The 16,523-nt window shown below is 54.9% G+C and overlaps 1 protein-coding gene across 1 annotated transcript; it reads right to left on the reverse strand.

The window, feature by feature from the left end:
- Positions 1 to 9,307: 9,307 nt before the first annotated feature.
- On the reverse strand, positions 9,308 to 11,171 carry ZNRF4 (zinc and ring finger 4). Its single transcript, XM_028519319.2, is given in 2 exon segments — positions 9,308 to 10,626; positions 10,629 to 11,171. Coding segments are annotated over 2 exon segments (1,551 nt in total). The 5' UTR covers positions 11,056 to 11,171; the 3' UTR covers positions 9,308 to 9,502.
- Between the last annotated feature and the right edge of the window lie 5,352 nt (positions 11,172 to 16,523).

The raw sequence follows: 16,523 nt of genomic DNA on the forward strand, positions 1-16,523 counted from the left end.
GGGAGGGGGCCCAATTTAACGAGGGGGTGAGGGAACCACTCATTCCCCTCCTGCTTTCCCCCTAAAATCAGCCTCAGTATGATCAGGCGAGGGAACCTGAATGGGGGGGGGGGCAACAAGAAGGGCGACACACATTATAAAGACCCACTTACAGCCATGAAGATACTGCAGATTCCTCATCCAGGATCTCCCGCCCCTCCCAGACTCTCCCCTCTGGTTTTCTTCCTCCTCTGCCAAGACCCTCCCTCCAGACCCTCCCTGCTGGCACCAGCAACCCTGTTGTTCCCAGCTCCCGCCCACTGGGAGCCGGCAGCCAATAGTAGCGCTGCCTGATGAGGTAATGCTCCCACTCCGCGTTCCCATTGGCCAATTTGGAGGCCGTTCTCCCATAGCCCTCCGGAAGGCGGAGCCCTTTGTGAATCGAGGGCCCACCCCGGGGTGGCACCTGAGCACCTGTACCCACTCGTAACTGTGAGACCCTCCACCTGCTTCGGCCCCTCTCTGGACTCAGGCCCCAGCGAGTAAGAGCAGCGCTGGACTTAGCCCTTCCTATCACCTTCTGCTCACAGGACGCACAATTCTTCCATAGGAGCCGGAAGGATGAAGACTCTTCCCCCTTTACACTTCCCAGCAGTCAAAAGACCCCAGTTTGATCTTTCAGGACAATTGTACATTTACTGAGCACCCGCTGTATGCCCGCCCGGGGGCTCACACAGTGGTAGCGAAATTGCACCCAGGTCCCTCCGTCTCTCCCTTCCGAGGGCTCACAGAATAATGCGGGAAGAAGGGCCCACCAACGGACAGTCGCCTCTCCTTCCGCCTCCTAGCCAGTGCGATGCAGACTGGTGGTGGAAAGGGTAGGCAGTGGTTTGCGCCGTCAGAGGCTGCCAAGCCGGCAGGGCTGGCAGAGGCAGGGAAGAGGAGGATGGGAGGCACTCTCCTCTTAATTACCTTGTTCACTTGTTTATTTACTGGGAGCTCCGGCGCGCTGCTGGGGGCTGTGCCTTGTTCATTGCTGAATTTATCCAACAAACAGTTATCGCATCCCATCCCCAACCCTCCACTTCTAGCATTACATACTTTTCTTCCTTTCCTTCCCAGAACCATTCTAGTGGGCTTTAAAAAAATTTTTTTAACACCCATTCTAGTGGGTGTTCTTGGGACTAAAAAAGGTTATTTTGTGAACCTAGTCTCTTTTTTCGTAACTTTCTCTTTGGGGTGTAACTTCCACCCAGCAAAGGCACACAAATCTTAAGTGTCAGGCTGGACGCACCTTCGCCTGAGCCCAGATTCTGGAGCCGGCACTCGGAAGGAGAACCCGGAGCGAGAACCCGGCCCAGGCCCAGGGAGGGAAGTGGACGTGAGTCCAGTGAGTGCAAGGTCAAATACTGTCTTTATTTGACATTTTGATGTTTAGTTATTCCTAGAAAAAAAATTTTCATTCTGAATTTTTAGGGGGGCATTAATTTTGATTTTTCAAAATATTGCAATCCAGTTTCATTTAGCTTGGGGGCTGAGTTTTTCAGTGCTCCCTTAAATTCGGCAGCGTGCCTCCCTCCCCTGCACCTAGTTCTGGCCCTGAATAGGTCAGTCCACCAGGCAAGGCTTCCTGGGCCACCTCCCCATCAGTACCCAACCCACCACCACCTTAGGTAACTCTTTCTACTCTCCATCATCACAGTTTCGTTGGCCTATTTTTTAAACTGCTATAAATAGAATCACACAGGACATAGTCTGGAATCTGGCTTCTCTCACTCCAAGTGGTCGAGTGTCTGAACGCAGTTCACCCTTCTCATTGTCTTATTCCCGTGCATGGAGGCACTGAGGCTTGTTTAGCTCGTCACCGGCTCGTGGGCATTTGGGCTCTTCCCTGTGTTTGGCTGTTCTGAATAAGCTGCTACGAACATTGTCACACACGTCTTCGTGTGGACATATGCTTCCATCTCTCTTGTGCAAACACCCAGGAGGAGGATGGTTGGGTCATATGGTAGGTGTATGTTTAACTTTTTAAGAAACTGCCAAGCGGTTCCCCAGAGGGGATGTAGCATTTTGCATTCCCAGCAGCCACAGAGGAGGCTGTAAGCACATGTTTGGGCATTCATGTACCTAGTTTTGCCTGTATCGAGGTTTAATGTAAGTATACAGTTCCAGGAGTTTTGACAAACATATACACCTGGGTAACCACTGCCTCTATAGACAGCGGTTCTGTCACCTCAGAAAGCTCCCTCCCGACATGTTTTTAAGTTTCAAAGAGATCTCGAGAAAAGAGAGTGATCTCACTTGTCTTCTTTTCCTCACTTTGTCTGCTCCGAAGTCCCATCCATGTGCCTCAAAATGAACATCTTTGCTCATCATGACTTTGGGTGCCTATAATCTTAATTCTCCTGAGTTTTCTCCAGTCTATTTAATTATTATTTTTAAAATTTAACAAATAGCTATTGAAGACTTCCAGTGGCCTGGTGACATGCCAAGCACTTTATACAAATTAAATATGAATGAAGTTATTTAATCCTCCCCACTAACAGCACCACAAATTAGGTGTGTTATGATGTCCATTTTACAGATGGAAAAACCAAGGTACAGGGAGGTGCTGTCTCCTGGCCCACCCAGCAGCTCCAAAGTGGGCGGAGCTGGGGCGTGAACCTGGCCCTGCAGCACCCCATGCTCCTGAGCATGGCAGGCACTACCTCTCTGTGCCTGGGCAGGTGAGGCACTCGGCACGCGGTGGCCCCAAGCCTACACTTCCTCACCCACAATCCCAACACCTAGAAAGCTCTAAACATAGGAAATTTTCATCATGGTGACTCTAAAGCTTTAGCTATTAATTAGCTTTATTTATCCCATTTTTATGAAGGTTGCTAGTCTATTGCTACCGCGTTTGATGGGGAGTGGGGACTGGCTGCCCCACGTCCTTCTGGGAGTCGTAGAATATATGCTGGGTGCATCCTATTAGTCTCCTAAATTCCAGGATGTTCTGAATTCTGAAACATGTCAGGCCCCAAGGGTTTCAGATAAGCTCTGTTATTATTTACTATAATTAATTGAGCCTACTGTGTGTCACCAACTCTGCTAGTAGTGGCCCCAGAGGGCAGTGACAAAAGCAGATCCAGACTAATGGGGTTCACAGTCTAATGGGGGGAAGAAGACAGACATGGTGTTGGGTGGTTACAACACGGTGATCAGAGCAGGAATGGAGTAAGCACAGACCTGGTGGGGACCCAGAGAAAGCACTTAACCAAGACTGAGGCATCAGGGAGGCTTCTGGGAGGAAGTGAGACCCAAGCAAAGAACTGAAGGATAAAAAAAGGTAGTGAGGGAGGGGAAACAGGGTGTTCCAGTAGCAAGTACAGCTTGTGCAAATGTCCTGAGGGGATCTGGGGACCTGAAATCTTTCCTGGGAGGCTGCAAGGTGTCCTGGGAGGGGCAAGAATGCTGATGTCCATGTTGGCCTACATGCCTGCCTGGCGAGGGTGCCACAATCCTCCTCTGACCCCAGAGAGCTGGCTTTGAGCTTCTATAGCCCGTGGGCATCTGGCAGGTACATTGCTGGTCTCACCTGGGGTCTCCAGGGAGCTTGGTTATGCATCTATGTGGACCTAATTATGTCCTAACAGGCATGGGTAGCATTTACCCTCATCCTTAATGTTGGGGCAACCCCCCAGGAGAGACTGGGGTGCAGGGGCCAAGATTGGGAGGCTCACTCCACCTCACCACACTCCTGGGACCTTGGCAATTAGCCTATATGAGACTGAAGACTTTTCTTTCTGTAAAAGGCTTCACTCTATGAAATCTGGCATCTTTGTGGGTCAACTGTCCATTTTTTTCTACCCCCAGGCCAGAGATCTGGGAGTTGGCAGCTCCCTTCTTCCCCTTTCTATTACTCTCCCCTGCATGTGATGTATCAGCCAATCCTGGCACTTCTGCCTGCAAAATCTATCCCAAATTGGCCTTGTTCTCCCGTCTCCTCCATCTCCACCTGGTCTAACCCCCATCACAGCTGGTCCTGCCCCAGTGCCTTTGCACTGGCTGTTCCCTCTCCCTGAACGCGGTGTTCCAGCTGTAACAACTTAATTTATTTATTTTGCTTTTAAAAATGCATGAGTATGCCAAGAAGGCAGTGGCTATTTCTGCCTTGGTCACTGTTGTATCCCCAGCTCCTAGCACAGTGCCTGGCACACAATAGGCACTCAATAAAAATTCCTTCCACAAAGGATGATGTTAGTACACAAAACTTCAGAAATAAGGCCTTGTATTTCCAAGTCCTAGAGGGGAGTGTTTGGCCATGGGCACTGATAGAGATATTAGGGAGGAAAAGGATCCAAATTTTGGTTGCCTCCCTCTGCCTTTAATTATTTTGTTGACAAGGCTCACAATCCAGCAAGTCAAGGTGGCATTTGAGAGGGACGGTTCCCTTTAGCGTAGCTGACAGCTAATTTGTGGGAAGTTTAATTACAGGCGGCATTAACTGGCAGAGCGCTGGGCAAAGAAGGCAGCCATCTGTTCCTAAAAGCCTCCTCCCCTCCTGGGCCCAGCTGGGAGGCTGGGAGGGACGGGCAAGGAAGAGAACGAAGTAGCGAGGAGGTGGGGACAGAGGAAGAGGAAGGAAAGAAAACCAGGTGATGAATCAGCCTTCGTTACCACCCCCCTTTCAGATGCCGTCTAGGCTGAGATCTTGGCAGCCAGCCTCCCTGTGGCTTCCACCGCTCTGCAGCTGCCTCCATTGGCTGCTAGGAGTGGCAGCAATGGTTCCTTGGAATTTATTTCTCGCAGATCCTATCATTAGGAGCAGGGGGTATGGTGTAGAGGAGGTGAAGAGCACACGGTCTTCAACACGCATCAGAGAGGACTGGCACCTACCAAAAGAGGTTGGGAGGAGGAACTGGGACAGAGCCAGGGGTGAGGGGTGCCCTAAGCACCCTGGCCTGATCCTGAGTGGATCATTGTGCCTCTCATTCTGTCACGGGCCCCTGCATTCCCACCATTCTTCATGGGGATGGTATGGAAATGATGCCAGCAGCCTCCAAAGGCGGGTCTGCTCAGGCTGGAGCTGGCTTTGTCCTTCGTGGGTGTTCGCCCCGGGCCAAGTCACTTAACCTCTCTGGGCCATTGTTTCCTCATCTGGAAATTGGAATTGGTTATACAAGGACCTACTTTCATTTGTCTTTCTAGAATAATAGAGCCCACGCATTTTCAGGCTGCTGAAGAGAGCTTTGTTATGAACCTGAAGTGCCATCATTTGTTGTAAGTGGGTACACGTAGGGAGCTGGGAGATGGCCAGAAGCGTAAGGGCCTGTGCCTTCCAGGACTCTGCGTCCCTGCACACGGTGTTCCCTCCCCCTGGAACCCGGCCACCCCTGCCCAGCTACTTCCATTCTCTCCTGCGGGTCTTGAGGTAGATGACCTACCTAAGAAGCCTACTCTGACCCTCCAGGCTGGGGCAAGTGCCACTTTGACCTTCACCTGTGCCCTCCATCCCAGCCCTAGTCTCCCTGACCCTGCCTTGTCACTGCCCATTCCCTCCACTAGACTGGGTACCACACAGGGGCAGGGGCTGGGTCTGTCTTGGTCCCTGCTGTGTCCAGGGTACCCAGCACAGGCTTCGACAAGGAGGGGGTCAGCACATACAGTCACGCAAACAAACGTTTGGAGCTGTGACCCACATGTGGGGAAGTGGGGCCAGTGGAATGCAGAACTGGAAGGCAGAGCCATTTGAAAGTGGAAAGGACTGTCTCAGGTGCAGGAGTGAGCTCCTCAACGCCACTGGCTCAGTCGGCTTCCAGGTGTGTGGCCTGGGCAAGCCACATCCTCTTTCACAAACTCAGTTTCTTCCTCTGGAAAATGGGGGTGTGCAAGGAGTTCGCGCAGGCACCCAGCAGCCCACGTGCACTCAGCAGTCACTTTGGCGGCTACTATCACCCCTGAGTCCACCCCCAACACTGAGGCTAGTCACCCCTCCTCTGAGTCTCAGTTCCCCCACTTAGCCACACTCCCCCTTAGAGCACACGGACGGGCCACTGCCTGGATGGGCAAGGAGGAAGCCTCCATGGGTGTTCACCTACAGCGGCCACCAAGCAAGACCCATGGGGCTGGCACAGGCCAGCCACGCTATGCTGGGGGTCCTTAGCAGTGCCCAGCGTTCCTGGAGGTTGCTGGAGAAGGGCCCAAGTCTGGCTGTTGGGGGACTGAGGAGGCTGTGATGAAGCTGAGGCCCCTTCTTAGAGGGAAAGCTTCCAATTTGGGGGCAAGAGCTCTATGAACACCTGTTAGGCACTCACTGGATACCAGACCAGGCTGCTGGGGCCTTTGCCCATGCTGTTCCAGCTGTCACAATCACTTTTCCTGTTGATGGTGTGGATACCTGCTCATTCTGCTCAGAGGGCCCTGCCTCCAGGAGGCCTCCCAGATTCTCTGGGTTGGGTCAGGCACCTTCATTTGGGTTAACACAGCGCCTGAGCTCCTCCCATCACAGCTCTGGTCACCCAGTGTTATAACTGGGTGGTGAGCACGTCACTCAGTTGGTTGACAAATACTGACAGAGCGCTTAGTAGGTGTCAGGCACTATGCATGGCCATTCACGTTTAGGGAACCCTGCAGGGCAGGTATGTTACTGTCCCCTATTTGCAGATGGGGAAGCTGAGGCTTGGAGAGATTTTAATAGTGGAAGAAAGCCAGGTGGCCTGGGGCCACAGCACAGGAGAGTAGTAAAAGCTGTGTTTATTCCCAGTGACAGTGAGCTCACTCTCTCCCCTGGCAGTTTGGTTGGGAGTTTGTCTGGCTGGGGACTCATGATGTGCTTGCATCCCTGTGGCGCCTGTGACCTTCCAGGAGTCTAAAGGGCAGGCAGTGCTGGCCACCCCGAACATCTGTTCTCTCCTTTTCCATGATAATAGAACCCCTGATTTTCAGCTGGACCACTGGCCACTCAGAATAAAAACAACATTTCCCAGCATCCTTCTAGGAAGTGTGGCCACATGACTAAGTTCTAGCTAATGGCTTGTGGGCAGGAGTGGTGTGTGGGATTCCTGGGAAGTGTCCTTAAAGGGAGAGGATGAATCCTCCCTCACCCCTTCTTCCTCACTGACCAGAATCAGACGTGAGGGCTGGAGCTCAAGCAGCTGCATTGTCCCATTTGCTGAGGATGTGGAGCAATAAGACAGAAGGAGCCTGGGCTATGGATACCATGGAACCTCCCTGCAACCCCTGAACTGGCTGTTCGTGCTGACGAGCAAATAAGCCCCATGCGCCCGAGTGCTCTGGTTGGTCAGCCCCCACCACACACACAAACCACGACGGAGGGCCCATCTTTGCTGTCATCAATCCAAAAAGGGAAAATCTTCCCCTAAAACACCTCAGATGTTTTCAGCTCCAGCAAAGCACAAGGGAAAAACACTTCCCTGTGTGTGAGTAAAAAAGGAAACCTCTGAATACAAACATTCCCTTGTGAACCCACCAAGACTAGACTGCAGGATCCAAATCCCATCATCTCCCACATGCTGTGTGATCCCAGCAAGTGTCTTGGCCTCTCTGGGCCTCGGTTGCTGTAGTTGTAAGAAACCTGGAAGTGCTGCTAGCAGGATTTCCTCTGAGCTACTTAAAGCTCTCCAATGGTTTTATTCAGCACCTCAGAGTAAAAACTGAATTCCTCACCAAGCTTTACAAGGCCGTGCACAACCTACCCTCATCTCTCCACCTCACTCACTCTGCTTCTGCCACATGGGCCTCCTCACTGTTCCTGACACCCCAGGCATGGCCCTGCCCCAGGGCCTTTGCACGTGCTGTGCCATTTGCTTGGAACACCATTCCTGATGCTCACCTCCTTCTCAGCATTCTAGTCCCAGATCCTTGACTCCCCTGACCACGCTCGCCCCACAGCCAAGCAGGAGCCTCGCTCACAGCCCAGAAGAACCCTTAACGTGGCCCAAACCTTCTAAAGAGGGGAGGGGCAAGCTGAGGACTGAAGAAGCACCTTGTCTGCTTGCCATACAATTAAACCACATCTTAGTTTCTCTCTGAATCCAACTAGAAATTCACAGGAAATAATGGAGATGGAGGAACATGTTAAATGTCACCACAGGGACACCCAGTCGGTAAAACCCAGACTGGGGACATCACTGCAGGGTGAATGACCCAGGCGCTTCAACAAATGGAGTGCGAGGCAAAATTGAGAGAGAGAGAGAGAGAGAGAGAGAGAGATGGAGGCAAAAGCTCTCCATTGAGAGAGTCGGGAGCCCAGCAGCCTCAAGACACACACACCGTGACCGTTCACACTTCCAGGTGTGCCCAGATGGAATCGCTATTTCGGGCATGATACTGGTGTTTGCAGGCTGGTGCTTGTGTTTTAAGAGGTGTTGTCTTAAAGAGCAGGGCCTCTCATCGGGGCTGGTCGCCCTCTTTGGGGAGGTCTGTCCTGGTTGCTGCAGGGGTACCCAACCTTTTGGCATCTCTGGGCCACATGGGAAGAAGAGTTGTCTTGGGCCACACATTAAACACACAAACACCAACGAAAACTGATGAGAAAAAAAAAAAAAGGTTTTAAGTAAATTTACAATTTTGTGTTGGGCTGCATTCATAGCCTTCCCGGGCCACATGTGGCCCGCAGGCCGTGGGTTGGACTCCTTGTCAGGGCCATGAGCGGGTATCCCCAGCTCCCATCCACAAGAGACTAATAGCACCCCCCAGTGGTGACTACCAAAAATGTCCCAGATGCTGCTGAGTGTCCCTGGGGAAAACATCCCCTCTCCAGCTGAGAACTACTTTCGTGACACAAGCTGAAATACGTACAGATGACATAAATGTCTGGAATTTGCCTCTCAAAAGAGCGAGGGAGTGGGGAGTGAGTGAAAGTGGGGAAGGTACGGGGTGGCCTCCAGGTGATAGCTGTTGCATCTGAGTAATGGGTACAGGCGGGGGGTCATTATTCTATTCTGCCTACTTCGGATGCGTGGACATTTCCCAGCAGAAAAAGTTGGAACGATGAGGTAAATTCAGACAGGATGTGGACTTCAGTTCCCCATAAGACACCCAGGTTGCTTTCCCGTTATGACAAACACACCATGTCCACGGGGGCCGTGACCATTGGGGAAGCTGGGTGAGGGCACGTGAGAACTCTCTAGAACCTGGGCTACTTATTTAGACCTAAAATTATTTCAAAATAAAAAGTTTATTTTAAAAAAAGGTTTAAATGAATAATAAATAAACATATCCAAAATCAGCAGCCCGTGTGCCCAGGATTGGAACGGAGGCCAAATGCACACAGCGACCTTGAACGCCCCGCCCCCGCCCAGCCCCAGCCCACACCTTCTCACTCACCTGCAGACGACGCAGCCAGCCTTGGGCTCTGCAGGGCTTTGTCACATGGGTGTCACAGGGGGCCAGAGGCCCAGGCAGCCCTACAGCAGCTAGGGTGAGAATCTGTTTTCAAACCCATTTTATTCTCTCCAGACTAGAAACACTCATTTCTACCCTACCCACCCCGATCTTCACTGGCCAGGGTCTGCGGGCCTCAGAGCATGTCTGGGGGCCTCTCTGAGGACTCCATGGCCTCAGCCAGCCCCAAGGAGGCGGCACTGCAGTGGCGGTGCGGGCTGGCTCGGGCCAGCAGCTCCAGCCTCCGGGGGCGCAGCCGGGCCTGGATGGCCCAGATGGGGGGCTGGTAGCCCTGCAGGGAGGGGTCCTCGTCGATGCTCTCGATGGTGGAGTCTGAGCTGTCTTCTGTGCTGGGCACTGACCGCTTGCACACGGGGCAGGAGCGCTGGGCAGCCTGGGAAAACCAGGGGTCGATGCACTTGCAGTGATAGATGTGGGAGCAGGGCAGGATCTTGAGCTGCTCACCCTCCTCGTACTCGTCCAGGCAGATGGCACACGTGTCGTTGAGCCGCGTGAAGGTGCGAACCTGCGCCTTCCGGCAGGCCGGCATCTTGGCCACCGCAGGCCCACGGGCCCACCAGGACCTCAGGCAGTTCACCAGGTATCGCAGGACGAGAAAGGTGGACGTGAGCAGGGCCAGGGCGCAGCCCAGGACCCAGGAGACGGCCAGCACGGGGCGGCAGTCCAGGTCGGGGCAAGGCGGGTAGTTGGGCAACAGGAGGACGTGGGCAGACTTGTCGCAGCACACGATGAGCCGCAGGTCCTGCGAGGTGGCCTCGCCCACGAACACCGCGGGGATGGAGATCTGGCGCCGCAGGTCCTCGTAGACATGGGCCATGCGCACCAGGTCGTCCGAGAGGACGTTGTGCACGATGGCGGCCTTGAAGCCGGCCCGCTGGGCGTGCAGCACCTTCAGGTCAAACGTGCAGTCGTAGCGGCGGATGAGGACGATGGCGCCCAGGGAGCCGTTGCCCCCCGGCTGCGGGCCCTCGATGGGGTGGCACGCATTAGCCGGCTTGGCCTCCATCAGGTAGCCCCGCACACCCTCGGGGGCCAGGGGCCCCCCGAACATGGCTGGCAAATCTTCAAAGTCCACCGTGCTGGAGTTCCCGTCTAGCACGGCCCGCACCAGCGCCTGTGAGGGCACCAGCAGCTCCCACAGGATCAGTGCGGCCCGGACCGCCCCCGGGGCCAGGGCCAGCCGCTGCCGCCCCATGGCCACCCGTGCTCCCCCTCCCCCTCCTGCTTTGGTTTGAGCCTTGGTCCCACTGGGGATGGCAGATGGGAGGCCTTTGGGCATCTGAAGGGCCTCCCAGGGGCCGTGGCCAGGATGGAATGGAGGTGAGCTTCAAGGGGAGGCTCAGAGGCAGGTAAGCAGAGCAGCTGGGACCTGGGTGGCCCTAGATGGAAACTGCGTCTGGGAGCAGGCACGTTTGCATTGTGTCTCTGAAGGCGGGTCCCAGCAGGAACTGACCTACCAGGGTGGCCTTGCTGGCAGATGATGCTGAGGCCAGGAGTCCCCAGGATTCTAGATGCGCCCACCCTCTGTGACATCGTCCAGTTACATTCTACCCCTGGAGCCCCAGCCTCCTGGGCCTGTGGCCAAGACAGAATTCCTAGGTCTCTGACCCGGGGTTTGGCAGCCTCTGTAAAAGAAGTCTCAGAGCATCCACAGCTCCTCAGCTTCATCAGGCCTTACACGGGCTTGGGGCCCCGAGTGGCGTGGAGCCAGGACTCACACAGTCTACGAGCATCGTCTCCTTGTGCCTCTCAGCGACCCAACAAGGGAAGTGCCACTGTTACCCCCTTTTGAGATTCCTTGAAGGACCCAGAATTTTTCAGTGCCCTTCTCATGACTCAGGTGTGAGTTCACATGCACTTGGAGCCTAACTGGGCTTGGTCTGAGGGACCGGAGAGTGCCAAGGGCAGAGTGGGGCTGGCAGGGGTGGGGGGCCCAAGTCCTCACTGCCTGGTAGGCCCCCTACACTAGCTTTATTCTCTCACTTTAGAGGTTTCTCTCCAGCTGAGTCTCCGACCATCCCCCATTCCTTTCAGAACTCTGGGCATCAGCCTCACATCCTCCCCAATTTTCATTCCCAAAATACCCCACCCTGGGTCCATCTCCTACCCTCAAAGAGAGAGGCCGCCTGCTCAAGGCTTGATTCCTGGACCAGCCTCTGACAAGCTGTGTAGCACCAGGTAAAGCACAGAACCCCTCTGGACCCCAGTCCTGGTGCTGTAAAGTGGGCACAGTGCCGAGGCGCCGACCTGGCAGGACCGGCGGTGTGAGGATTACACGAGGCAACACACGACTGCTGCTCCGCACAGGGTCCGACCTGGGGCCCTCCCAGAACGTACCTGCCTCTGGCTCGCAGCTCTTCCGGTTTGTTGGCACGTGGCAGTCAGGATTTGTCTAAAGTCTCAGTCTGCTGGCCTCTCCCAGGCTCTAAACTCTCCCGTGGCTCCCTACTGCCCTCCAGATGAAGCCCACCCTCTTCCCTGCAGCCCCCCGTGGTCGAGCCCCTGCCGGTCTCCAACACCTGCGTGCTTCCCAGCACTGCAGCCGCATCGTGACCTCTAGAAATTTGCAAATGCTCTGCCCTCTGCCGGGAGAAGAACTCTCTGTCACCTGCATTTTGCCAGGTTGACTACTTATCCTTCAGGGTGTTTTCTGTCAGTGGTACCTCTGACAGCGGCCCTCAGCCAGTGTCAGAGGAGAGAGACTGAGAGAAGACCACCTGGCAACAGAGGCAGAGGTCGGAAGGACGCTAGGACAAGTCGAGGGGCGCCCAGGGTGCCGGCCACCACCAGAGACCAGGAGAGGGGCGGGGACAGGTTCCCCCTCTTTGTCCCCAAGAAGGAACCCACTCTGCCGAGACCTTGATTCTGGTCCCCCCGCCTCCAGAACCGTGAGGGAGTACATCTCTGTCGTTTTAGGCCCCCGGGTTGTGATGCCTCGTTAGGGCAGGTGTAGGAAGTGAAAACACCCTTTCCCAGGGTCTGCATCTGGGTGAGGCCAGCCAAAGGCCAGACTCACCACGGTGAGACCGGAGGGCGAGAGAGGATGCATTTGGTGTAAGGGGGCAGAACAGCCCAGAAAATTAACACCCCTGAGCCACAACGACTGATGGGAGTGGGCACATACCCAGTCTGTATTGCCCCTCAAATGAGGTAACTCTGGGGTGCAAGCCCCTCACCTCCTCCTAGAGGTCCCCAGTGGATTGAGCTCCCGCTGTCCACCTCGGAAACCTACCTGATGGTGCTTCCTTCACCGACTGCCTCCCCTTTCCCGTCTCCCTTTCCCCACACCCCTCCCAGAGTTTTCTGAGATCACGCCAAAATGAATAGTTTGCATTCAAACCCCTGTCTCAGTGTCTGAATCTGGGGAACACAAACAAAGATGCTGCCTGAGAACACAAGAAAGCACCGGAGAGCAGCAAAGAGAGACTGAGAGAGACCCGGGCCCTACAAACAGCATTCGAGCACCTGGATCTGGCTGAGCCCGAGGCCAAATGCCCCCCAAGCCCCCGCGATATGAACAAATACATCCCTCTTTCTGCCGAAGAAAGGGTTTCTATCCCCACACCACAGATCCCCCAGGGGACGGGGGGCTTCCAGAATCTCACAGAAAAGACACTGACACAATTATAAGTTTTTCCTTCTCTGCTCTGCAGCCATCTCTCTCTCCAAACGTTGCTAGCATTACCCCCTTCAGTAATGCTGAGGGGGAACCCCCCAGAGACGTCTGCCTCCGGTGACCCTTCGACACAGAACCCGTGGCAGGTGGGGCAATGGGACACATCTTGTCTTCCCTGCAGTTTCCCCAGAATTCAGTCACATCTCCTTCCTTCCTCAAGCGCATCTCCTGCTCACCTGAATGACACGCATGCCTATTCACCGGCAGGTGTGCGGCACACACACACCGCAGCACTGAGCGTGAAGACCAGTCTTGCCTGCCCCAGGCGCTGGAGCTGCGAGGAATGGGAGGTCTGCAGGGGCCTGTGATGCACTCACTGCCGGCGAATCGCCTCCGTCTGCCGGTCCTAGGTGTCTCTAACTCTGTCTTGTGATGAGTCCCCGACGCCGTCTGTCCCTACACCTCCCTTCTCTGTCTCTGTCAGGGCCTCTTTTCATCTTTCCCTCTTGTTTCTGTCTGTTCCTGTCTCTCTATAAGTTTCTGTTTCAGTCTTCCGATGCCTCTGTCTCTGCGTCTCTGTTGCTATCTGACCCATGTCCAAGTGCCACGGCTGAGAGGTGGCAGGACCACGTCCTCGGCCCCAGGCTCCCAAGAGGCCCGCTCCACCGGCTGTGTGCCAGCCTGGTCCCCGTGGGGGCAGGCGTCCAGCTGCAAATTAACAGTCCACTGCCCGAGGTCGGACAGCTTCATTTGTCTTCCCATCTTCCCTGCTCCAAGTGGAGGAAAGAGACGCTTCCACGGTGTCCCAGGAAAGGATTTCAGGGACACACGCATAAGAAGATTTTAAGCGATAGTGGCAAGATTTATTAGAGCACCAATGGCCCTAAAAAGGCCGCCGCACTCGATGAGGGGCTTCCTCAGCGGCTCCAGCGACAGAAGCTGGCTGACGCCATCCACCTGCCCCTAGGTACACCACGCCCAGTGCCGCCTCCACAACCAGGTGGGTTAGCCCCGTATTGCTGCAAGAGAAGTCCAGCTTCTGTGGCTGCCAGCTATCGTCTCTGCCCACCAGGCCCAGGAGGGCCAGGGCCTGGAGCCGCGGTGCCATCACCCTGCCACCCAAGGCTCTGGTAGCCCAGCACAGTAGCCTGGCTGCGTGATGGCCAGCATGGATGCCAGAAAGAGGCTGGGGCCTATGCTAAGCTTGCCTAGAATTCCTTGGGCTTGAGAGAGAGCAGGCTTTCTTTCAAATGATCCAGTCTCTTCCCTGGCTTTTCCTGGGTTTGTGTCTTTATCCTAGCTGGTGTTTTTTTCCCAGATATTCTGAGGGCTGCCTTCTCCCCTGCTTCTTAAATTTTATTTATGTACTTTTAGACAGAAGGGAAGGGAAGGGGAAAGAGGGAGTGAAACATCAATGTGTGGTTGCACTCATGTACCCCCTACTAAGGACCTGACCTGCAACCCAGGCGTGTGCCCTGACTGAGAATTGAACCTGCGACCCTCTGGTTCACAGGCCTGTGCTCAATCCGCTGAGCTACACCAGCCAGGGCTTCCTCCCTTTTAATGGCCGCCATCTTGGCTGCTTCGGTGCCTGCACCCAGTGGAAGGATGTCCCCCTGCACCCTCGTCTCCCTCCCCGCTTAGGGGGGTGGACTCCGGGGTGACTGCAAATCTTAATCAGACTTAATCAGCTATCTGCTTCTGATTGGTTTGCTCCCTCCCTTTCGGTTAACATCTAACTAACTGCCGACTGTTAACAGAAGGCCCCGGCTTTTACGTGGGCATAATTAAATTTACGGAGGCGGAAACAGCGCTGGAGAGAGGGCTCTGTCTGCGCAGGACGAAACGCCAGGGCCCGGGTCCTCAGTGGTGGCCCACACGGCACCCCTGGCCTTACAGAGGTTGCGTTTTAGCTGAGAGAAGGGGAGACGGCCAATTAAACTGGATTAACGAAGGAACCAACAACTGTCAAATGGAACAATGTCTGCGTATGAAGGGCCGTGAAGGAAACTGAGCAGGCGTTGTGGCAGAGAGAGGCCACCTTCACTGGGGCACTCAAGGGAGGTCTCCCCAAGGCAGGGGCATCTGAAGGGAAGCCTGAAATGAGGGAAGACCTTCCCTTCCAGAACACACCTCATTCTTGGGTTGCCACCTGGGCACTTGGGATTTGTTGACTGATTTCATTTCATTTCTTTGTTCATTAAATATTCTTAAGCACCTACTGTGTGCCAGGCTCTGGACTGGGCACTGGGGACCCAGAAGTAACAAAGAGAAGGAAGAGGAAGGTAAAGAGAAGAAGGAGGAGGTAGAGGAGGGGGAGGGGCAGGGAGAGAGGGTGGTGGAAGAGAACAGGAGGGGGAGTAAGAAGGGGGAAGAGCAGGAACAGGAGCTGGAGAAGAAGGAAGAGGAAGAAGAGGAGGAGAACAGGAGGAGAGGGAGGAGGGGGAGGAGAGGGAGGGGGACGGGAGGGGCAGGAGGGGTAGAGGAGTGGGGTGAAGAAGAAAGTCTGAGACAGAGACAATGGCTGGAACAGAGGGTAATGGGAAAGTCCTCTGACGGGGTTTGGCATCTGGCATTTCCACCAAGACGGGAAGGGTGAAGAGGAGTGGGCAGAAGGAGACGAGGTGGGGAACAGCACGGCTGCCCGTGTCGGGTGTGTCTGAGGAGGAGCAGGAGGACACTGTGGCTGTGTGGACGGCAGGGAATGAAGAGGTAACCAGCTGGATGGTGGGGGGTCTTGTAGACCACGATAAACAGTCCGCACTTTATTGTTAGTGCAACACAGCGCCTGGTCTATCTGGGTTCCCTGCAGGCAGCCTGAAGACAAGGACTTGGGTACAACCAGCTCCCGTGGGCGTTTATCTCAGGAGGGAGCAGGGAAGGGAGAAAGGGAAGGGGAGGAGCCAACACAGGATGCATAAGTGAGCAGGTAGCCATGGTGGGCAGATGGGCTCACTCCCATGGGAGCCTCTGAGAGACAACCTAGAGCACGCACTTCAGAGATGCCCCACTCAGGGGACTCCGAGGCTGGAATATTTATGCACCAGTGCCGGCCAGCCATTGGCCGGGAGTGCCATCCATTCTGTGACACATCTGGCCTGGGCGGGAGCAGAGCAAGCGCAGGCAGAGAGGCTGGGGCGCCAGCACAGGGAACTCTGGGGGCCCGGGCATGTGCGTGGCCACTGACCGCACCTGCCACAGAGCCTCCAGAGCTGACCGACCCGGGTGGCTGCCACTAGCTGTATGTAGTTGTTGAAATTCATTAAAAATAATTGTTAAAAAATTCAGTTCCTCATTCACACTTGCCACATTTTCAGGGTCCCTGGCACATGGGAGCGACCATGTTGGGTGGCACAGGGCCTGGAATGTTCCCACCACGACAGGAAGTTCTATTGCGCCAGAACTTGTGCACGGAGAGCGTCCGACACAATCTAATCTTGGCCCTAGGAAAATCCCTCTGGCTACCAGGAAAAACAACTCCAGTCAGGGCTGAGGCCAGAGCCAGGAGCCCAGGGAGGAG

Source organism: Phyllostomus discolor, chromosome 8 (assembly GCF_004126475.2).
Source record: "Phyllostomus discolor isolate MPI-MPIP mPhyDis1 chromosome 8, mPhyDis1.pri.v3, whole genome shotgun sequence".
NCBI classification, from domain to species: Eukaryota; Metazoa; Chordata; class Mammalia; order Chiroptera; family Phyllostomidae; genus Phyllostomus; species Phyllostomus discolor.